Genomic DNA, 15,879 nt, shown 5'->3' with positions numbered 1-15,879 from the left:
GAAGAGATCATGAGTGAGAAGGAGAATAAAACCATTGTTTTTGTTGAAACCAAAAGAAGATGTGATGAGCCTACTAGAAAAATGAGGAGAGACGGGTGGCCCGCCATGGGTATCCATGGTGATAAGAGTCAACAGGAATGTGACTGGGTTCTAAATGAATTCAAACATGGAAAAGCTCCTATTCTGATTGCTACAGATGTGGCCTCCAGAGGGCTAGATGTGGAAGATGTGAAATTTGTCATCAATTATGACTACCATAAGTCCTCAGAGGATTATATTCATTGAATTGGAAGAACTGCTCGCAGTACCAAAACAGGCACAGCATACACTTTCTTTACACCTAATAACATAAAGCAAGTGAGCGACCTTATCTCTGTGCTTCATGAAGCTAATCAAGCAATTAATCCCAAGTTGCTTCAGTTGGTCGAAGACAGAGGTTCAGGTCGTTCAAGGGGTAGAGGAGGCATGAAGGATGACCGTGGGGACAGATACTTTGCGGGCAAAGGGGGTGGTTTTAATACCTTTAGAGACAGGGAAAATTATGACAGAGGTTACTCTAGTCTGCTTAAGAGAGATTTTGGGGCAAAAACTCAGAATGGTGTTTACAGTGCTGCAAATTACACCAATGGGAGCTTTGGAAGTAATTTTGTGTCTGCTGGTATACAGACCAGTTTTAGGACTGGTAATCCAACAGGGACTTACCAGAATGGTTATGATAGCACTCAGCAATATGGAAGTAATGTTCCCAATATGCACAATGGTATGAACCAACAGGCATGTGCATATCCTGCTACTGCAGCTGTGCCTTTGATTGGTTATCCAATGCCAACAGGATATTCTCAATAAGACTTTAGAAGTATATGTAAATGTCTGTTTTTCATAATTGCTCTTTATATTGTGTGTTATCAGACAAGATAGTTATTTAAGAAACATGGGAAATGCAGAAATGACTGCAGTGCAGCAGTAATTATGTTGCACTTTTTCTCTATTTAAGTTGGATATTTCTCTACATTCCTGAAACAATTTTTAGGCTTTTTTTGTACTAGAAAATGCAGGCAGTGTTTTCACAAAAGTAAATGTACAGCGATTTGAAATACAATAAATGAAGGCAACGCATGGCCTTCCAATAAAAAATATTTGAAGACTGAAAAAAAAAGTATTTTACTTGAATTTAGCCAAGTTAATAAAATAGTTCCCACAAAATATTTGTGGATTCCAAAGTAGTTGGAATGATAGGATAGAGTTTATTGACCTGCTGTGGACTGAATTTTGTACCTCCCCATCCCCAACTGAATGCAAGTGTTAAAGCCCTAATCTCTAGTTATCTGCCTTTGAAGATAAAGTCTTTAGGAGATAATTAAGGTTCAGCGAAGTCATAAAGGTGAGGCCCTAATTTGGTAAGATTGATGGCATTATAAGAGGAAAAGAGTGATCTCTCTCCATATCCACATGCTCAGAGCAAAGGCTGTGTGAGTATTGTAGCAAGAAGGCAGATGTCTGAAAGTCAGAAAGAGTTCTCACCAGAAACTAACCCCTGCCAGACCATTATCTGGAACTTTTAACCTCCAGAATTGTGAGAAATAAATTTTGTTGTTTTTTTTTTATGCCACCCAGCCCATGATACTTTGTTGTGGTGGTCTTAGCAGACTAATACACGATTTATACCCAATAGTGCAGGGTTCTGTAGGGTAAAGTTGGTGATTTGTATTATCTAGTTGACACAGACTGAAATAAAATAGAATGAAAATGGTCTTTCAATTTTGAAATCTCTCAGCAATTTGGATTATTGATTTTATCATAGATTTTTATGTCTGAGTTATATTTAAGTGATGCATTTCAATAAATTGCTACTTTAGTCACTGCAAACAATATACATTATTTACAATAGGACAGAATGTACAGAGATAATATTTGAAATATTTATCAACCTGTATGGCATGTGCATTAGTCAATTAAAATGATGTCCTACCAATGACAAAAGAAAATAGCTGCTTTGTTAAGCTTATGTGTTGTGTGGCAGATCTGCCTACCCATACATCAGTATGATCTTTAAATGAGTGATAGTACCAATAATAGTTGAGGTAGTGGATATACTGAGATATTTCTTTGAAATAATTTTATAATTCTTTAACTTCTGTTGTAAATAGTTTCTGTGAAAACCTGACTTGTTTGTAGAACATATTGTGGCATAGGAGTTACAACTTATCTTTGAAATTAGGTGCCTCTTGAAGAAATCTGTTTCATTATCATTAAGTTAAATGCTAAAATCCCTCTCATATTATTGGCCACATGTGTTATCTCTTAATTTTAGAGTTTTCTTTTTTGTATTACTTCCCTGCCTCTGGAGTATAGACTAATTGCTTTTGTAGGATTGACTTTTGACTTTGTAAGTTGTAGTTATACTTAACAACTTTTACATAATCATATGACTTTGTTAGGTGAAGTTTAGGTCAGATGGTCCCACCACCTACAACATTCAGGTATGTTAGAGTCCTGCAGCTTATGGGAAAGTGAGAATTGGAAAAGCCCATGGAAACCACCCTGTGCAAATCCCGCCTCTCCCTGTGCACTTATTTTAAAGATAATAATTTTCTCCCTTTCCACATAATATCTTTAAGAAAGGTGGTAGCTGCTCTAGACAATTTTATTCTGGTTAATTTCTAGTGGGTATAAATGAAATTAAATTTAAAAAATCCAAAACATTAGAAAAGATAGCAAACTCAGAATTTTAATTGCCTCAGTAAAGGATTGAAAATGAATGAATGAAATATGAGCCCTTAAAAAAACTTACAGTTTAGGTCTGAGCTATTCACATGTTGCTTTTCTCTAGTAGGAATTAGAATTTGGTAGGAACTGAGACAAAACTACTTTGGCGTGATTGCAAAACCACATTGTAAGTGGGATCAACAACATTTGGCTCAGATCCACTTAATCTGATGCATTATGAGTAACTCAATTTAATTGAAAATCACCACCAGACATTGTTATTAGATAAAGTTATGAAATGATTTGCTGTAGCAGCAGGGACTTATAGGTCTTGTGTGCAACATAAAATTTTAATGAAATGGGCATTTAAAGATTACCATTACAGTATATCATGTAGTCTATGATTAAAACATTAAATTATTTTTACATAATAAACCAAGATAAATGCAAGGTCTGGGATTTTAAAATGACAACCAAAGAAAGCAAATGAGCTTAAATTTTATTAACAACATATTGTCACATAAAACAAACTAATATGTTTGGCAATGACTATGTAGTACACACCATTGAAGAACTATTTTTTTTGTCTGAGAAGAAGAAAATAAGGCATATATTTATAAAAAGTTCCATAGACTGTGAGGTGCTTGAAGATTTGATGTCTACAAGAGATCCCAAGGTTGTTTCAAGATATATTGAGCCAATGTGATAGACTCCCCAACATCTATTCCACTCTAACTGGTTAGTCTCTAGTCATCATTGTCATCTCATTCTTCTGGCCAGAGGTTTGTTTAGTTGTGGGAACAACTTGATTCTTTTTTTTTTTTTTTAACAACTTGATTCTACTAGAATGTTAGCTGTAAGAGGAGAATATTTTTGACAGTTGTGTGCACTGATGTATCCCCATAACTTAGAACAGTGACAGGCCTATGGTCGATACCTAGTAATAATTGTTGAAAAAAGAATGAAAGAAATAGGAAAAAAGAGAAAAGAGGGAAGGAAGGAAGGAAGGAAGGAAGGAAGGAAGGAAGGAAGGAAGGAAAGAAAAAAAGGAGGAGAGAAAGGAGAGAGGAAATAAGAAGGGTGGACAGAATAGATGGAAAAAAGAAAGAAAAGGAGGAAAGGAAATAAGAGCAGAGAGTATTGCTTGGGAGAGTATTGCTTGGGTTCCTGGAATCAATAAATTGATCTCTCTCTGTTTCTTTCCCTACTTGAGTAAGATGATTTTGCCCTATTGTTTCTGGCAGCCATTCTAAAACCATAAAAATAAGCAGCCATAGGATGGAATTTATCCCATGTATGGTAGAGAGATAGAAAGAACATGAGTTCTTTCTTTTCTCCCAATTTTACTGGGATATAACTGACACCTCTTACTGTATAAGTATAAGGTGTACAGCATAATGGTTTGAGTTACATATATTGTGAAATAATTACTGCAATTACATTTAGTTAACATAATAGATACAATAAAAAGCAAAAAAAGAAAAAAATTCTTATGTTGAGAACTCTTAAGATACATTCTCTTACAACTTACCTATATATCACACAGCAGTGTTAGCTATACTCATCATATTGTACATTACATCCCTAATACTTATTAATCTTATAACTGAAAGTTTGTACCTTTTGACCACCTTCTTCCAGTTACCTCTCCTCCACTGCCAATTATCCCTCCTTCACCTCTGGTAACCACAAATCTGACCTCTCTCTCTCTCTTTGTTATTAGTCTGGTTTCTGGTGTTATTTCCCCTTCAATTCCACCCATAAGTGAGATCATACCAGTATTTGTCTTTCTTTCTTTGACTTACTTCATTTAGCATGATACCTCTGCTCTCATAACCAGTGGTTCATTTCCTGTGGCTATGAGCCAGTTTCTGTTTTGTTTTGTAAGTTCATTTGTTTTTTTGATTCTGCATATTAGTGAAATCATATATTTGCCTTATTTCACTTAGCATATAAAGATGTTCATCTATTGATGCATAAATCTTTAATCTATTTTGAGTCAATTTTTGTAAGTGGTGGAAGATAAATGTTTAGTTTCATTCTTTTACATGTGAATATCCACTTTTTCCAATATCATTTATTGAAGGGATTGACTTTTCTCCACTGAGTAGTCTTGGCTCCCTTGTCAAATATTAGTTGGCAGTATATGCACGGGTTTATTTCTGGGCTCTCAATTATGCTCCATTGATGTATTTGTTGTGTTTGTGCATGTACAATACTGTTTTAAATACTATAGATTTATAGTATAGCTTGAAATCAGGAAGTGTGATGCTTCCCACTTTTTTTTTCTTTCAGGATTGCTTTGGCTGTTCAGGGTATTTTGTGGTTCCATATACATTTTGGATTTTTTTTCCTACTTCTGTTAAAAAAGGATTGCATTGAATTTTAGATAGCTTTTGATAGTATTAACATTTTAACAATATTAATTCTTCCAATCCATAAACATGAGCCTGGGTGGCTCTGCGGTTTAGCACTGCCTTTGGCCCAGGGTGTGATCCTGGAGTCCTGGGATCAAGTCCCACATCAAGCTCCCTGCATGGAGCCTGCTTCTCCTCTGCCTATGTCTCTGCCTCCTCTGCCTCTCTCTCTCTGTGTGTGTGTGTGTGTCTCTCATGAATAAATAAATAATATCTTTAAAAAAAAAGTAAGTAACACACCTGGTGACAAGACAAATATCAGCAAATTCAGTTACTTCCCTATGTCTAAACACTAAACCAGGGAGTTACCTTTCCATTTTTTGTGTCTTTCTTTCATAGTTTTATAGTTTTCCAAGTAGAGATCTTCACCTCCTTGGTTAAATTTATTCCTAAGTGTTTAATGTGTTTAATTTACTATTGTAAATTGGATTTTTTTCTTTATTTCTTTCTCAGATAATTCATTATTAATACATGAAAATTCTACTGATTTTTTATGTTAATTTTGTATCCTGCAGCTTTACTGAATTTTTTGATTAGATCTAATAGATTTTTGTGTGTGTGTGTGTGTGTGAAGTGTTATGGATTTTCTGTAATTCTAGAGACAATTTTACTTCTTTCTTTCCAATTCTGATGCCTTTTATTTATTTTTCTTATCTGATTGCTCTGGTACAGACTTCTAGTACTATGTGGAATAGATGTGGTAAGAATGAACACCCTTGTCTTGGGTGGTTGAAAAGATTTCAACCTTTCACCTTTGGTATGATGTTAGCCGTGGGCTTATCATAAGTGGCCTTTATTATGTTTGAGATACATCCATTCTATGCCTAATTTGCTGAGAGCTTTCATCATGAATGTATACTGAATTTTGTCAAATGTATTCTCTGAATATATTTTTTAGAAACATACAATGTACTAAGATTTAATCAGGAAGAAATAGAAAGTCTGAATAAACCAATTACCAGTAAGGAGATTGAATCAGTAGTGAAAAATCTCTTAATGAAGAAAACTCCAGAACCACATGGTGAATTTTAATAAACATTTAAGGAAGAATTAATGCCATTCCTTCTCAAACCCTTTCAAAAATAGAAGAAGAGGAAACATTTTGAGTCAGCATCACCCTGATGTCAGAAAGGACATTACCAGAAAAACAAAAACTATAGGCCAATATCCCTGATGAATAGACTTGCAAAAATTCTCAATAAAATACCAGCCAACCAAATTCAGGAGGACATTAAAAGAATCATTCACCATGATCAAGTGGGATTTATACCAAGCGGGATGGTGCAACATATTCAAATAAATCAATATGATATATTAATAGAAAGACAGAAAAAATTAAATGATCATCTCAGTAAAACCTGAATTCTCGATGACTAAGTTGAGCTTCTTAATTAATCAAACCTGAAGGCAGTTCTACCTCTGAACTTAATTATGATGCAGCAGAATATTTTATTTTATCTGAGTTGAGTCAGAAACTCCATTTTTGTAGCTGAGCACTTCCTAACAGATAAAGTCTGGATTCCAGAGTCTGGAAACAGGAGACTGAGGTTTAGAACCAGTCATTTTACCAGTCAAAACCTTGTAAGTCACCTGGAATGATACTTTCTGTAATCAGTTATAACAATAGCAACAACAGTATTATTCCCTGACACTGTGTTCAGTCCCTGTGGTTTTACATATACTTAGATTCCCTAGCCTTACTAGGTCGGTGTTATTGTTGCCAGCTTGCAAATGTAAAAGTTAAGGATATTTCACAGGATACATAGTAATCAAGGGGGTTGGTATAGAATGTTAATCCATGTTTGTTAGACTCTAGATTTCAAGCTTTGTATCCCTAGACTGCATTTTCACAGAACTCATTTTGGTCTGATTTGAGAGAACACCCTTTTAAAATTCACATATTGTACCTAGAACAAAATACAAAATAAGTCTTTAGTTTCTCTCCATGTAATCCTCAATTTCCAACCTTTCCTGGCAATGTAAATATATGCTTAATTACTCAAAATGTCTAGTTTTGTCATTGCCTACAGGTATTTGAATTAGAGAACAAAATGATGCTTAAATGTATATGTACAACATTATTGATTCGGAAAATATGATATAAAGGAAATGTCCAGAATGATGGCGGAAGCATAGATGAAAGAAACCTCAAAACCAAACACGGTAATATAGTGGTCACCAAGAAAATACATCTTTTAAACTATCCAATACTATCTGCTACTTAGAAACTAAAAAGACTGCAGAGGTTAAAAATTGTCTTCCAGAGCAAAATATGTCTGCCTAGTTTTTCTTAAAATTTAAATTTTGTTTGAATGGGTAATAACAGTAAACTAAGAATCAGAGTTTGTTTAAGTTAATTGCTTTTAGCACTCAATATTCTTTATTTGCTTATCATTCCTTTGAATCTCGTTTCCTGAAATCCATGGATGAAAAATCTATTACTATGTGCTAATATTAATGAAGAGTCTCTTCTAAGTAAACATTCATACAAAAGTTCCCAGGAAACAATTTCTGATTCCAAAACAGATATCATTTATAACCACTTGGGAAATCTGTGGAAAAAAAGCCAAACTAATTCTGATGATAACCTCTGGATTCTTTACATTTTCACTATTATCAGTTGTCCTTTTAATACTATTTCTTAATTCTTCCAGGATATGAAACTCACTGAATTTTTTGTAGGTCTAATATTTTATCAAAAATTTAGGTGGATAGTGCTAAAACTCTATTTATTGATTTATTCAAGTAACATTTATTGGTAACCCATCAGGCAATATGAAAGGCATGGTAAGAAATAGAGAGCTAGGGGAGATCCCTGGGTGGCTCAGCGGTTTAGCACCTACCTTCCACTCAGGGTGTGATCCTGGAGTCTTGGGATTGAATCCCACGTCGGGCTCCCTGCATGGGGCCTGCTTCTCCCTCTGCCTGTGTCTCTGCCTCTCTCTCTCTACCTGTGTCTCTCAGGAATAAATAAATAAAATTTAAAAAATAGATAAAGAAGGTACATTTCCTGTGATAGGAACATGACAGGTATTGAAAGTGCAACTAAGTTGTATAAGAGCAGTAGATAAGAGTGTTAAACCCAAAGAACACTAAGCCTACCTAGAGAAGTTGGAAAAAATTGGAAAACCCTTACTTGAATAGATAATTTCTCAGTTGAGCCTTAAAAAATGAACAGAAGGGGATCCCTGGGTTTGGCGCTTGCCTTTGGCCCAGGGCGCCATCCTGGAGTCCTGGGATTGAGTCCCACGTCAGGCTCCCTGCATGGAGCCTGCTTTTCGCTCTTCCTGTGTCTCTGCCTCTCTCTCCCTCTCTGTGTCTATCATGAATAAATAAATATAAATCTTTTTTAAAAATGAACAGAAGTTTGGTATGTAGCAAATAAAAGATAATAAAGGACCAGCATCTGAGACAGATGAAACAGATTGTGGAGAAGATGAGAGACAAGGACAAATGAGAGTTTTCTAAAATGATGCATTATAATAAACTAAATCCTCATATCAGTCCTGTGAGTTTTTGTATTTATCCTCATATTGTTGATGAAAGATCTAAGACTTGGAAATTTTAAGTCATTACCATTTGTTCAATTCTGTTTCTTACCTTTCTTTTAGTTCTTTTTTTCCTTATGAACTTATATAAAACCCATCAGGGATCCAACTCTACCATCATTACTCTGTAAATGTTTGTTGAATAAATGCATTGGTCAAGGAAACAAAGGGGTTTTCCTTTATTTGTAATTTAAACGAAAATTTATGTAATTTAATATTGGCCCCAGCATGATTAGAATTCATGCCAAAACTTATGAGAATTTTTGAAAACAAAATTTCTCTCAGGATTTCAAATAGGGGATGGTTACAGAAGAGTTAAATGGTGTAGGAGAGAAAAAAGAAAAAGAGGGTGACCTGGAGGAGAAGGTGAGGAGAAGGAGGTAAAGGAGATAGAGGAGGAAAGAGGGAGGAGGAGGAATGAATTGGAGAAGGGATAGAAGAGAGAAGATAAGGAGAAGAAAGGGGAAAGAGAAGAAGGCAGGAGAAAAAAACAAACGGAAAGAGAAAGGGAGGAGGAGCAGAGCAGGAGGAAGAGAAATCCTCAGAGATTAGAAACTGCCAATGAGTATCTTTTCATAATTTCATTTATCATTTGGATTTCCTTTTTGTAAATGTAAAATGCCATTCAAATAATTTGCCCATTTTTCTGATGGGTTCCTGGTCTTTTTGTATTGACTTACAGAAGGATAGAAGTTCTTCATATATTCTTCATGCTAGCTTTTTCTTACTTAGGAGTTTCAAATCCCTTACTCTCATTTAGCTCCTTTCAGTGTCTTCTGATAAAAGTTTTGATTTAATTGAAGTAGAATTTATCAATTTTTTGTTTATGCTTAATGGTCCTTTTGTCTTGTTTGAAAAATTCCCCCCTCCTTGAGGTAATAAAAACATTATTCTATATTTTACTCTAAAAGTTTTATTGGTTTGCCTTTCATATTTTTGAAATTAATCCACCTATAATTTTCATTTTATTTGCAAAATGCTGTGTCAGTGTCCATCCTGGAAAGTAGAAATCACTCCAGGTGTTTCATTAGAGCATTTATTTAGAAAATTTATTAGAAAAATGTTGAAACAACTGAAGAAGTACAAGGAAGAAGGAGGGGTGTCTCAGAGAAGCAAAATGAGGACAATAATGAATCTCTATATCTGTTTAAGTTATTAAGTTTATCTATTAAGTTATCTATTTCTCAGTAAAATTTTGTAATTTTTCCTGTAGTTTACTTTTATGTAGTTCAAAATTTTGATGCAATTTTATTTTATTTTTTGATGAAATTTTAAGTATCTATTTTTTTGATTTGTAACTGATATACAGAGATAGATTATTGAACTTTTAAGTTCTTCAAATGAAAACTTAAAGGAACATCAAAAGCTCTTCAATTAATTCAGATTGTGTACCTAACTGTTCAGCTCTTTAATACTACTGATGCTATTTAAAAAGTAAGAACAGCTTATCTTTTGCTATTGTTTTTATTGGTAGTGTTAATTTGAATGACCTAGTTTGCCTTAACTGGAAATTAAGTTTCTGATATTTTATTTACGCACATTTTTTTTTGAATTGTAAATGCTTGATGACTTAATTTTATCTAGAAATTCCAGTTCTATTCTAGTTGGGGGTGGCATAAAGTATCATCACTCTATTAACCTGCTCAAGTTCTATTTTTTTATTCAGTAAAATATGTGTTTTTAATAGAATATTATGCTATCCTATTTTACTAGACTTTAACTTATTCTCTTTCCATCTGTCTCTTCCTAATCTCTTAATCTTCATGGTATCAATTAACTCTCTTGAATTCAGTAATACCATTATATCTACTAAATACCAACAATTGAGACAATTGTAAATATATTTTGAACTACCATGGAGCATAATAATGTCACAGATGTGTCCATATCTATTAGTAGAAAAAGCCCAATAGAATTTTTAAAAAATATTTTATTTAAATTCAATTTACTAATATACAGTATAACACCTAGTGATCACCCCATCAAGTGCCCTCTTTAATGCCTGTCAGTCACCCTATCCCCCCACACACCTCTCCTTCCGCAACCCTTTCTTTGTTTCCCAGAGTTAGAAGTCTCTCATGGTTTGTCATCCTCTCTAATTTTTCCCCACTCAGTTTCCCTCCTTTCCCTTATAGTCCCTTTCACTATTTCTTATATTCCACATATAAATGATACCATATGATGATTGTCTTTCTCCAAGTGACTTATTTCACTCATCATAATACCCTCCAGTTCATCCAGCCATGTCGAAGCAAATGGTAGGTATTCATCCTTTCTGATGGCTAAGTAATGTTCCATTGTGTGTGTGTGTGTGTGTGTGTGTATCACATCTTATTTATGCATTCATCTATCTAAGGATATTTTGGCTCCTTCCACAGTTTGGCCATTGTGGACCTTGCTGCTATAAACATTGGTGTATAGGTGTCCTGTCTGCACCTTTGGGGTAATTACTTGGTAGTGGAATTGCTGGGTCATAGGGTAGCTCTATTTTTAACTTCTTGAGGAACTTCCACATTGTCTTTCAGAGTGATTGTATCAGCTTGCATTCCCACCAACAGTGCAAGAGAGTTCCCCTTTTTCCGCATCCTCTCCAACATTTGTTGTTTCCTGTCTTGTTAACTTTCCCCATTCTCACTAGTGTGAGGTGGTATCTCATTGTGGTTTTGATTTGTATTTCTCTGATGGCAAGTAATGTGAAGCACTTTTTCATGTGCTGTGGCCATGTCTTCTTTGGAGAAATTTCTGTTCATGTCTTCTGCCCATTTCATGATTGGATTGTTTCTTTCTTGGGTGTTGAGTTTGATAAGTTCTTTTTTTTTTTTTAAGATTTTACTTATTCATTCATGAGAGACACACACACACTGAGAGAGAGAGAGAGAGAGACAGGCAGAGGGAGAAGCAGGCTCCATGCAAGGAGCCCAACGTGGGACTCGATTCCGGGTCTCCAGGATCACGCACTGCGCTGAAGGCAGTGCTAAACTGCTGAGCCACCTGGGGCTGCCCTGATAAGTTCTTTATAGATCTTGGATACTAGCCCTTTATCTGATATGTCATTTGCAAACATCTTCTCCCATTCTGTAGATTGTCTTTTAGTTTTGTTGACTGTTTCCTTGGCTGTGCAGAGTTTTTTTATCTTGATGAAGTCCCGATAGTTCATTTTTGCTTTTGTTTCCCTTGCCTGCATGGATATGTCTTGCAAGAAGTTGCTGTGGCCAAGTTCAAAAAGGGTGTTGTCTATGTTCTCCTCTAGTATTTTGATGGATTCTTGTCTCATATTTCGATATTTCAACCATTTTGAGTTTATCTTTGCATGTGGTGTAAGACAATGGTCCAGTTTCATCTTCTGCATGTGGCTGTCCAGTTTTCCTAATACCATTTATTGTAGAGATGGTCTTTTTTTATTTTTTCCAGTGGATATTCTTTTCTGCTTTGTTGAATATTAGTTGACCATAGAGTTGAGGATCCATTTCTGGGTTCTCTATTTTCTTCTATTGATCTATGTGTCTGTTTTTGTGCCAGTACTATATTGTCTTGATGATCACAGCTTTGTAATACATAGCTCAATAGGATTTCATATTGCTTCTATATCAACCCTTTATTCCTTATGTTTCACTTACATTTAATATTGATACTTTTTAATTATGACATATTTTTGACCTTTAGTTTATTTCCTGAAATATATCAGCAATCCCACAAATGTCATTTCATCATACATCTGACACCTTTGAATTATCTTAAGACACTGGATTTTTAGAGAGAGTAATGCATTATCAAGAAATACATAAGAAAATTTAATTTTGATTAGTATCTATTAAAGAATATGGTGTGTTTCTTCATGAAGTACTAAAAAATGCAAATCCAGTTAATTTACTATTACCTTTCAGGTCTCCACAGCTAGCATTAAAAACACTTGTCAAAGCTATCCATTAGTTCTCATGTTGTGATAAATCCAGAAAGTAATTCTTAAGTTAGCAATGACCTCTGACATATCCTTTCTTTGACTTGTTATTGATCCATTCTCAAATCAGACTAGTCATTGACATTATGAAAGATGATGGACTAGCTGTGATCCTTTACTGAAGCTTCTGAATTAAAAGTAATAACATCCTCTCTGTAGAGAAAGAGAACTTTTCATCTAAAGATTAATATGTATTACAAAAAAAAAACCCTGAATACTTCAGAGAAGAGTTTTTCTTGTTTGAAAGATTGTTTGATTGAATCATCTCCTAGAAGAAATAGTTTTGTATATAATATCACAAGCATGCAGTATTGGATACCACTACCCACTATCATCGATTATTTATTATGCTTCTTTTAGTCCCTCAGTTCTATTGCCTAATGTAATTAACTTAATTTTTAATTGTCTAACAAAGGATATCCCTTCTTGGAATTTCTGGGAAAATTCCACTACTTAAAGTTCTGTTTTACTAACTCTAATGACAGTAAAATAATTTTATTATTTTATTTAGTACTTACTAAGATAGCAAATTATAGCACAATCTGCCTATTTATGATTGAAATTCCACCAGCTTTAGCTGAATTTTCAACATAAATGAACTACAGCTGGTTTGTTGTCATTGACATTTGCATCCAAATTAATTTCTGTGCCCAACACATGGAAAAAGTTACCTGAAATCATGAATGAATTGAAATTCCTAAATTTCCTCAAGGTACATACTGATTATAGGTAAGTATCTTTTCTGAATCCTCAATGGATCCTTTATAATTTCCATCTACAGGAATTGTGACAACATGGGGGTAGCAATTTCCTGCAATGGTGATAATAGTATCCAAGAATGTTAGGTTGTTCAAAGAAGCAATAAAATATCTCCTCCCAATTCCAAGATTTGAATTAATTTCAATAAATTTCAATAGATGAACATGTGAAATTAAATTTTGGTTAATTTATTAAGCTATTTTATCTGGGTGCTCTATGATTATTTTAGAAGAGATCAACTTATGGTGGCTATTTATTATACTTCCTTAAATTCAGTGTGTTTCTGCATCCTATATTAAAGATGTATAGAATTATAATGGGGGATGTCTTCTTTGAGACTTATTGTGTATATAAACTGTGTATATATATATGTATATATTTTTTTCCTATGGTGACTCTACTTTTTTTTTATTGGAGTTCAATTTGCTAACATATAGCATATCACCTAGTGCTCATCCTGTCAAGTGCCCCCTCAGTGCCCGTCACCCAGTCACCCCAACCCCCCACCCACCTCCCTTTCCATTACCCCTTATTCGTTTCCCAGAGTTAGAAGTCTCTCATGTTCTGTCACCCTCACTGATATTTTCACTCATTTTCTCTCCTTTCCCCTTTATTCTCTTTGACTATTTTTTATATTCCCCAAATGGATGAGACCATATAATGTTTGTCCTTCTCCGATTGACTTATTTCACTCAGCATAATACCCTCCAGTTCCATCCACATCGAAGCAAATGGTGGGTATTTGTCGTTTCTAATGGCTGGGTAATATTCCATTGTATAAATAGAACACATCTTCTTTATCCATTCATCTTTCGATGGACACCGAGGCTCCTTCCACAGTTTGGCTACTGTTTTTCTGTTGTTTTTTTTTTTTTTTTGAACAACACAATTCAAATATATATATATATATATATATATATATATATATATATATATATAGACACACACACACTATAAATATCAGTATAAAATGTCCACTTCACAGAGAATAATATCTTAATTCTTCTCCATTAATGGAGGAAAACCGAATAGCTATTTCTGTTAACTATGTCAGTGGTTCAACCATAGGCAATTTTGTACCACCTAGGGCACAATTTACAATGTCGGAAGACATTTTAGTGTCACAGCAAAGTGATTTGCTACTTAGAAACCAGAGTAGAAACAAAGGATGCTGCTAAACATTCTGTAAGGTACAGGACAGTTGGTGACTACATACAATTAGTGTTGAGGTTGAAAAATTCTGCTTCAGGTTCTTCAGCATTATGTTGAGTGGATTGAAGACCATTGAACTGCATAAGGCTCTTTATAAGCTCAGTTGCTTTAAGTAGACGTTACTATATTGAACTAAGAAGCCAACCAATAGAAGTATACTTTAATGAGTTCTCAATGTAGTATAGGGAGGAGGGGCAGGAAGTATGTTTTCATCATTAGTGCCATAGCAGATGGTTCCCTCTCACTAACCAAATATTTACAGGAGATTGCTACTTATAAACATTCAAAGTGGCAGAATTATATTGAAATCCACGTCTATCTGGACCTAAGGCTATGTACTTTGCAACTTCTTGCTGCTATAATCTGTTCTTTGAGTGTTTCCATTTAAGACTGTTCCTTATGGTGACTGAACAATTTTCCTTGTGCCTTCTTGTTTCACATAAAATAAAAGTACAATTCAAGTTTAGTAGTGTTCTGTTAAACAGAAAGATAAAAATTTTAAAAATAGTTTCAAACAAGGAAATGAGGAAAGATCATATTATTTCTGCTAATTTTTCTAGAAATGATTGTGCCATAAATGGGGAAACTACAAGAAGCTTCCAATTACTAACTCAAAATCAAGTCTATCTTTATGCTTTGAGCTGTGCTGACTTACATTCTGTATTTTGTCAGAGGTTTTTCCTGTCCCTGAAATCTAATTTTCCCATTGGGAGAATCCTTAATCCCTAAGCCCAGTCTGTCCAATGCTGGAACACTGTTGTTTGTGTTTAATAATTATAGGTTTCTTTCCTGATGGATATATATGTTAAAATCTTAGATGGTCCTTTGATCTCTGCTTATTTTTCTTATCTTTTTCTATTCTTTTAAGCTAACCTGGCACAAACCCAATTTTTATATTTATACCTTTAGTGGCCTTTCTTTGGAACAGCAGTCTTTAACACTTATTTTTTTTGCAGTATGTACATTAGTTATGTGCACAAACACATGCTTTTCCTATCCATATTCTACATTGGATCTTTTGCCAATGGAGTATTTACTAAGATTAATCAGATATTATGTCACAAAAAGCATCATGATACATTCCTGAAAATAGTGCTTTTGAAAGCCGTGGTCTCTGCTCAGAATAATTCAGTTAATACAAAGGATGTACAAGTTAGAAAACATTAACCCCTTTAAAAATTAAATTCCTGGATCAAAAATGGACTGAAAATTGAATTTCATATTATATAGAAATTAATGAAAATATGAATAACTTGGTGACTACCAATGTAACATAGCT

At 34.3% G+C, this 15,879-nt stretch overlaps 1 protein-coding gene across 1 annotated transcript; it reads left to right on the top strand.

The window, feature by feature from the left end:
- LOC129512892 (probable ATP-dependent RNA helicase DDX5) lies at positions 1-1,156 on the top strand. Its single transcript, XM_055330454.1, has one exon. It carries the CDS (start codon positions 466-468, stop codon positions 844-846), a length of 381 nt encoding a protein of 126 aa, XP_055186429.1. The 5' UTR covers positions 1-465; the 3' UTR covers positions 847-1,156.
- Positions 1,157-15,879: the final 14,723 nt, after the last annotated feature.

Source organism: Nyctereutes procyonoides, unplaced genomic scaffold (genome assembly GCF_905146905.1).
Source record: "Nyctereutes procyonoides isolate TBG_1078 unplaced genomic scaffold, NYPRO_anot_genome, whole genome shotgun sequence".
In the NCBI taxonomy this organism is placed as follows: Eukaryota; Metazoa; Chordata; class Mammalia; order Carnivora; family Canidae; genus Nyctereutes; species Nyctereutes procyonoides.
Note: the sequence above shows the minus strand (reverse complement) of the source record. Positions and strands in the feature narration are given on the sequence as shown.